The 8,856-nt window shown below is 42.4% G+C and overlaps 1 protein-coding gene across 2 annotated transcripts in view; it reads right to left on the bottom strand.

The window, feature by feature from the left end:
- Nucleotides 1–2,091: 2,091 nt before the first annotated feature.
- The window catches only part of CHIC1 (cysteine rich hydrophobic domain 1), a 20,506-nt gene continuing 13,741 nt past the window's right edge, over nt 2,092–8,856 (bottom strand). For both annotated transcript variants that reach the window (XM_014955329.1, XM_014955330.1), the window contains 3 exons: nt 7,026–7,082; nt 6,740–6,799; nt 2,092–6,280 (listed from right to left, as the gene is read on the bottom strand). In XM_014955329.1, coding sequence (XP_014810815.1) covers nt 6,230–6,280; nt 6,740–6,799; nt 7,026–7,082 — 168 coding nt within the window. In that variant the 3' untranslated portion in view covers nt 2,092–6,229. The remainder of the gene's footprint in view (nt 6,281–6,739; nt 6,800–7,025; nt 7,083–8,856) is intronic.

Below are 8,856 nucleotides of genomic sequence, written 5' to 3'. Positions count from 1 at the left end.
GCGCGCGGCTGAGGGCGCATGCGCTGGGGGAGCGGCGGCGGCCGAGGCGGGAAGGGCGGGAGGGAGCGCGCGCGGCCTCGGGCTCCCTGAGGCGATGGGATGGGATGAGGCGGGAGGGATGGCGGCCGCCGCGGTCGCTGCTCCGCCGCCCACACCAGCAGGTTTCCCTCTCCCGGTCCCCCTCCGGCCGCCTCCCGAGAGCCCGGCGGGCGGTGAACCGCACCGGGTTCCACCAGCCGAGCCGGTGGATCCGTCACCTTCGCCTCACGGGTGGCGCTGACAGGGTCGGTGCGAGGCGCTGCTCCGCAGCCCCGGGGGGACGCGGAAACGCCACAGGTTTGGCTTAAAAACCGCGTCCCGAACAGAGACACTTCCATGGAGATCATCCGAGTTCCACCCGTCACCATGCAATGGTAACTTTCCCGAAATACCTAAATTTTCTTCAACCTTTCCCGCTGACTGAGGTAAGGATTGAGAGGCTGGAGAGTTTCTGCCACTGGAATCAGCTCCATGTGGAGAGGGGACAAGCACAAACAGCCGTTGTGGCTCTTGTGCCCCACACCAGGAGCTCCCCAAGGGGCTGGAGGAGCCCCACACGGTTTCCAAACAGGTTTTGGGGAGTGTCTGGAGGCAAATAACGCTAAATGTGTGTTTATTTCCCAAATCCTAAGCTGTTCTGCCAATATAATGGTATTCACAAAATGGTTGGTGACTCTATGAAGTTCAGTACTTTTTAGGTAGGATTCACATGACCCGTTTGTGGCTTCGCAGCTCGCAAGTCAATTTCACATTTTGCACCTAAATATGTAGCTCCTGATGCTTATTCTGCTGCAATTCAAAGCCACCCAGTTGCTTCTGCTGTGGAGCAGCTGTACCAGTCACTGCCACCTTCTCTGAGCTTCAAAGCTCTTCGTTCCATCAGTACTACACGGAAACTTACAGCAATGGGATTTTCAGCAGATAATAAATAACCATAAAGCCAAGTTACCTTTTCCACGCACTCAAGAGTGACAAAAAATACCATGGCAGAAAGTTACCTCGTGGAGTGGCATCTCCTCTCTTCGTGGTTCACATGTGGCTACGATCCCTTCCTCCTCCTCCTCCCCTGCTTTCTGCTACAGGCGGCAAGAAGTGCTGTGGTGTTTGTTCAGGAATGGAGACAAGTCTTCTGCAGGACCCCCAGAGCTCACTGAGACCCCCAAGACCCCCTGGTTGACCACTACCCATGGCCAAATCTCAGGTCATATTTATATAATCTAAGCTCACTGATAAAAAAAAATCTATTTTCTGCAGAAAGTTTAATTTACTGTTCAAAGGAGCGGTACTACAGATCAGATGGTTTATATAAAGAATGTGAAATAAAACATGAATAAAAGGATAATTCTCTAAACAGACCCACTGATTACAGAAAATTCTGGGGTTTAGCCTAGATCCCAATCTGCCCTGTGCACGTTTACAAAATAAACAGGCGTAAATCAACAAAGTCCAACTGGGTTAAACTCTGCCAGATGAACTCCAACAAGGGAACTGCTGGTTCAGTCAGATGGAGAAATAAGAGAAAAATAGAAAAAAAAAAAAGAAATAGAAAAATTGGCCTAAAAGCACGGTAACATTCTCTAAATTTCTCAAACAACATTCAGCCACAGTCCCGTGCTCCAACAGCTCCTGCGTTTGTCCAAAACGACTGAGGACACCAACTTTCAACAAAACCACTGCACGTGCCCCTTTCAGGAATGCGGCATTTTTCCCTCAGGGATGAGCCAAGGGGTTTAATTTTAAGTCCTGCTTTGAGAGCTACAAAGGGCTGCCGTGTCCCACATTCACCACACTCTGGATGCCAGTCATTTATAGCGTGCACACACACACACACACACACACACTCTCTTTTTGGAAAGCCCAAGCCTTCTTCTCTAAACCCTACTTTAAGTCCCAACACAAAGACCCGATCCGGCCAGATCAAAAGTGTCTCCCAGACAAAGAAACCCCACCCCTATTATTGCCAGTCCGTTCCCAGCTGACCAGCACCCTGCTACTGGGAGAGATGCAAAAGAGATATATTTTTATTTTTTTTTCCATAAACACACTGCACTATTCAAAGGTTTTCATCTTTAAATTTAATTCAAGAAAAAAATGTCTCAAAGTGATTAAGCACGTCTGACTTCCAGCTCCTTTTAACGGCACAAGCCAGTGCAGTAAATTGTAGAAAGCGAGCTCAGTTAGAACTTTAATTAAAAAAAAAAAAAAAAAAAAAAATGGAGAAAACTCTCAAGGTGTGAGGTCCTATTAAAAAAGTGGCTGTTCACTTGTAAACAGAATAAAAGTTTTAAGAACAAAGTTTCATACAACTTAAACAAAACCACTTTTCTTAAGCAGTACAAGAAATGGAACACCAAAAGCAGAAAACAAAAAAAATGGCAGAAGAATCACACAGCATTACTTCCTCAAATGAGAAATTATTTACATTTCTGACATTTTTATTGCTCCCATGGTAGTGTGTTGACAAGTAAATGTAGTGAACTCTCATCGTGGGACGATACTAAACATCTGGTTTTGCACATGGAGTTTTGTACCTATCGAGGAAAGTGTAAGAACTTCTGTAATTTATCAAGACCACACCAAATTGATCAAAAATGTTTTCTGTTTTTAAGTCCCCCATCTCCAGCTGCACCCACACTTCCTCCACTTGCCTCTGCAGGTCTTGGAATGCTTTTTTTTTTTTTCCCCTCCTACAGCAAGACACCTTCCCAGATGCAGGTGGGGAATTGGCAGAGAAGAGCTTTGATGCTCTGCCAATATTCTTCAGACTTCAATACTCTTTAGATACAAAACTTACCAGATACAAACACAAATATTTCCCAGGTAAAAACCAGAAAGAGCGTCAACATGTTTATATGAAAAATTGAATTTGGTAGACAGTAACTGCTCCTAAAAATCTGCTGCAAACTCCCACTGCTGATAGCTCCCAGTTCCCTCTTCTCCTTACACCCCACAACGTCTCCTCTTCTGATGAACCCCTCCAGGCACCTTCTACACCACTTCCACTGCACTTTGCTAACATTAATCTCTCTTACATTGCCACAAATTCTTTCTCCAACTAACAAGTATCCTCCATAAATAGGTTTACCAATTGATGCTGACTATTTATTATCAAAAAATGAGATTTTTTTTCAGTCTTGTGAGATATAATGACCTGCTGAATGGTTTACTATTAAAGCAAAAGATAGCCCAGGCCAAAAAGAGCCCGTAGGCAGAAGAGAGTGCAGAGAGTTCACAGCAGTACTTACAGCTGCCGGATTTCAAGTGAGCTGTGGGACCCGTGTCTTTCAGATGCAAATATAATACTGCGTCCTGGTTTTGCATTTTAATGCAAATTTATCTACTTATTAAAACATGGAGCTTACTGTAAATGGCAGGTTTGGCTCTTGTACTCTTTACTAGTTGCTTTATGGCCACATGTTTAAACGTCTATTAAAACACAAAAAGAGACTCTTTCATGGTTTGAAGACTAAGTACAACTAACAATTACAGAGAAAAGTAAAATGTATAGAATTTACATACTTAAAATGTAAACTTTAATATTCTGTGCTTAAAGTCCCTGGCGGTGCCCAGGAGGGACCCAGGGGCAGAGAATCTGCTGCAGGCCCCGGGGAAGGGACAGGGGGTGAGGGTGGTCTCCTTCTGCCTTGGCTCTGAGGTCACATTGCAGCCCTGAGGGACCGGGGGCTCCCGGAGCTCAGGGTGCTCTCTGGGGATGGCACAGCACTTCCTGGGCACGAGACACACCGGGGAAACTCTGACCTGCCTGCCATGAGGTCAGCCCAGGCTGAGGAGGATTCCTGATAGCAGCGAGACTGAAGAGCGCTCAGCGTTCACCGCCGGCAGCTCCTAGAGCTCTCATTTGTCTTGCCTGTTCTCTCAGTTGGAAAAGAACAGTTTGAAAACAGAGTCACACGAAGAAGAAAATAAGAACCCGCTGAGATTTCTTGGGTTTCTTACACACACACCAAAAAAAAAAGAAAAGAAAATGACTAGCAAAGTTCTGGCATGACAGTAAGAAACTTCCATTGTTCCTTTAATTAAGCTCATCTCCCTTCATTGACTCCAGAAACTTAGTTGTAAGGAAAATACATAGAATTGGGTGTGTTTTTTCAGTTTTGGTTTACACCGCATTTTTCTGCCATTAAGTATTTTCCCTGCTTCCAGTTAACACTCATCCTAAAGTGCATCCTAAAGAATGCATCCTAAAGAATGTAAATTGGGAGAGGAGCCTTTGCTTGGTTCTGCAACAGAAATCCGAGTTGCGAGGTGTAGCTCACGTTAAATTCCAACAACACAGGAGTTTTTTATTCACTAATGCAATGACACAGTTGTCACCCATCGACCCCTCAAGAGAGACCTCTGCACTAAGAATATTCCAGCGTCTGAAGCACAGGTCTGTGATTAGAAATTACTGCAAGTGCTGGAGCCTGACACTCCTCAGTTGGACAGTAACAACAGCACAAAACTGGATTTGAATTAACAACTTGCATAAAACCGGCCTTCTGTAAACACCACATACAAGAAATCTGGCCCACTACGGTTAGTAGAATGCAATGGTCTCACAAATCCTGTCCTTTAATACAATATTGCATACTGAGAAGATATAAATACATTCAGAGGAAATCCCAAGTCACCCTGAAACTCAAAAAGCAACTGGGGATGATGTCACAAGGAGTCAAGTTGCTGTGAAGAAATGCCTGGACACTTCCTATGGTCTCACAACTCACAGATACTCACTCATCTGCTGGTTTTTCTCCAATTTCTTATTTCTAGTGGGGAAAGGGAGGGAACTTGCATCAATTTTCATTTGCTTACTCCTACCCAGTGGTCTCTCTTAGGCCAGCCATTACAGGAAGTTTTTCTACAATTACGTCGCTTCCTGAGATCAGGCAAACAGGGAAGAATCCAAAAACGCCCACGAATTCCACAAGGGCACGTGTGGCTCTTCAGACTGTGCCTCGACACCAGAACACGTGTGTGGACCCTTTCAACTCATCCACTTCCTCCCACCAGCATATTTTGAAACACTATTCTGATTTAGATGAATTTTATTTCCCCTAGGAAGGATGCTGTGGCACCTCGCTGTGAAGATGTTGCAGCAGGATCAACACAAAGCTGTTACCTCAGCTTCGATTTGGCCCTTTCAAATTTTTCTCCTTAGTAGAAAGTCTCAAATTCAAAAACATTTTTTTTTTTTCTTTACTTAAAACCAAAAGAAAACTCAACACCCACAACATTCCTAACTGCAAAAGAGGCTTTAGGATATTTTGCTAATAGCAGCTGCCCCACAAACATAACTTTTTCAAAGGTGAACAGTTTTTAAGCTTCCTATTTCAGGCGACACAAACAATACCTGAAATACTATTTTTTTTAAAAAAAAAAAAACAAACCCAAAACGAACCCAGAAATGCTATGCATTTTTCATCCATTTACTAAACAAAGTGCAACTGAGCCCTACACATCCCATAGTATGTACAAACTCCTTATGGCTTCACCATAACCCAGGCTGGGAACGGGGCTGTACAAGCGGAAGGAGCCTCGCAAATGTCATGAACAAAAGGCTGTGGGGGCGTTGGCAATAGGATAAGAGCTATAGTACATTCTGTAAACCTTGGCATACCACACTTTACGTTATGCAAAGAGTCAATATTTACAAATCCGTGGTGGGTAAAATAATTAACCCCCTCATGTAAATGATGATTTTGCAAAGTGCAGGACAAAACCAGTGCTGTTGATTGCAAGTCCTATGCAGGCAACTTCTACTAAAAAATCATTACTACTAGACGCTTACCTGGACGTTTATACTGAGGGATTATAGGATTGCAACATTTAGAATGAAATATAGTGTGACACAACATCAGGATGCAGGTTTGAGGACAGCAAATATCGAACTGAATAAGGCAGCATGCTCAGAACAAGTTGAAGCAGCACTGATGTTAGATCCCTAGTGGCAACTATATCAGTTATTGTCAACGTTAAAAATTCAGAGTGCAACATAGAAGCCTCGTTTAACATAAAAAAATGTGCAAATTGTTCTCTTCTTAACAAAAGAAAGTAACATAGCAAGGAAGATATTCTACTGAAGAACGTTTTTAAGTCACAGCAAAGTAGACCATCTTCTTTCCAAAATCATCTACAAGGCACTAAGGGTAGAAAATGACAGGTAACATGAAAGACCAAACGCTCTTCCTCAGTCGGGTCGAAATATGGGATATTTTGGTAAGAACTCTATTAATATTACCTGTTGAAGAAGGGAAAAGACAAGAACAGAACACAGTAACCAAAAAGTTCAAACCTTCAGCACAATTACCAAGCAACATTCACTAGTACATAAGACTACACGTATCTGAGAGATTCTGTATGGAGGGAACGTTTCCCAGAGTAACAAAGCAGAGATTTCAGTAAGTTTGAAATACAGGGATTCTGGATGCTTGACTTTTTTGGGGTGAACATCTCTTTTCTTCAAGCTCACACAATTTTCACAGTTATACATCAAAGTGGGTGGGGGAGTAGTAGGACCCCAGAAATATTTCAAATTCTGCTTCCCTAAGTGGAATGTGTCTCTCAGTTAAAACTTTATGAGATTCAGAGAGATTTTTTTTGGGGGGGGGGGTAGGTGACAGTCCAGTAAATTAAGGATTTTCTCTATAAAAATCATAGTTATGTTGAATACCAAATAAATTCCAGAAGTAATACTTACATATTCCATCATATTGCTAGTTTCGCATTTCCTTTTACTCAGCTTCCAGTGCAAACCAAGCTAAGAAAATAATTAGCAAAGGATTAATGCATAGCACAGCATTGTTTTGATGAGTAAAGTATCAAGTATTAGCAATATCTAATTATTAGCATGTGGAACACTTCAGACACAGGTTTAAGATCAGTATAAAGTATGGAATTATAACAAGACTGTAAAATCCCCACATGCAAAAAAAGTCTTACTACTCTTTAAGCTGAAAAAAACAAAGCACTCAAACTTTTCTTACCTTATGATATAGTCTGTTATTTTCCCATTCTAGTAACTTCTGAATTGATCTTCTAGTCTAAAAAGTAAGTCAAAACTGTATTATAAACGGTTCAGCAGCCAGCCTCGTCCACAAGAATCATACTGTTGCATTTCTGGCTTAAGATTAACTTAAAATAAGTTAGTTTTTATACAAGTAGAACCAAGCAAAAGAGATATTACAAATGGAAATCCTACCACTTCAACTCCCCATTCCTCCATATCAGACCTTCTTCAGAAAGAAGAAGGAAACACCCAGGGTTGGTTTTTTTTGTTAACTCAGGACTGCAACTTCCCCAGAATTCATTTACTGAGTATGAGATCCTTTTGAATTTAGTGTTTTTGCCTACCATAAGCCAAGGCAACAAAACAGAGTCTCCCACGTTCTCCTGGGCAAACACTGCACTCACTGCTGGGGATCTGCTGACCACACGTAATTTACATACATCCAATTTCCAGGGTTTGCTAATGGAATTGTTGTCTGAATCCTGAAAAATAATCTCAGCACCAGAGAACTCCAGCACACAACCAACAGTGCCTGGATTTTCAACTCTTGAATACCAAAGTGCATGTGATAGTCGTGTTCTGCTCTTCCCAGAATTATGAGAGAGAAGATTTTTGGAGTTTCAGTGATTTTTAAGGTCATAACAAGACCACTGGGGAGATCTATTCTAGTTGCTCCCTGGTGTGCCACAGAATTCCACCCAGCAGTTTCTTTGCTAAAGCTACTAACGGTGGGTGAGCTACACCATCTCAGCACCACCACGGACTGGTGGATGGGTAGCTGGCCACGAGGCAGCAATGTACAGTGGCAGCCCAGAAAGCCCCCCGCACCCTGGGCTGCTTCCCCAGCAGCGTGGGCAGCAAGGCCGGGGGGGCAGATTCTGCCCCTCTGCTCCGCTCTGGGGAGACACCCCCCCAGTGCTGCCTCCAGCCCTGGGGCCACCAGCAGTAGGAGGACATGGACCTGTTGGAGCAGTTTCAAAACTGCAAATATTCCACCTGCGTATCTCAAGCGTGTTCCTCTGAGAGGGTTTCTAAAAGGCCATTAAAATGAGCTAAAACAAGTCCCATCACTTCTTAGTGATAGCGGTTTCAGCGATTACCAGCTCAACAAGTTCACATATTATGTCTTCAGTACAGTTCTTTTTCCTTTGAACCACAACCTCAACCCCAGTCAATGCAACCCATTTTCTTGAGCGAGTTGGAAAGTTTGGCAAAACATTTCTGTTTTATTTTCCTCTGAAAAACAACGCGTATTCCTTGGTTTTCCTTTCAGTTTGTTTTATTAAAAATCGCAATATCCAGAAGTATTACTTTTTAACGAATTTTTACTGAAGATCTTTTCCTGTAATTCAATTGTCAAGCGTGAAGCTTTTTTTCTTAGTGCACCTACAGACTATTTACATTTGTGGATAATAAGATTTTATGGCTACAAGTCTTATAAACTCTGCAGCTGCAAAGGATAGCATTACACTGTACCCATTTATGTATTTCCTAAACATTTACTGCTGTGATAAATCAATTCTACGCATAAATCATTGAGGTAATTAGCATCATGTTGACTTGATACTGCTACAGTGCTTTTCAGAATTACTACTTTGGACCCGATTACAAGAATTGTCAACTTTCTGTTGAAAACAAATAAATAAATGCAGGTCTTTAAACTTCCTGAATAGAAAATGAATTTGTGTTTGTTCATAACAGAAACAGCACAGTAAAATATGTCAAATAAGCAAGAGCTCAGAGATGTTATGGTAACTACTACATATAAAAAAGTGATTTTTAATTTTAAAAAAAATATATATTTGGGG

Source organism: Calidris pugnax, unplaced genomic scaffold, assembly GCF_001431845.1.
Source record: "Calidris pugnax isolate Ruff unplaced genomic scaffold, ASM143184v1 scaffold38, whole genome shotgun sequence".
Taxonomy (NCBI): Eukaryota; Metazoa; Chordata; class Aves; order Charadriiformes; family Scolopacidae; genus Calidris; species Calidris pugnax.
The sequence above is the reverse complement of the archived record's forward strand: the minus strand, read 5'-3'. Positions and strand labels throughout refer to the sequence as shown.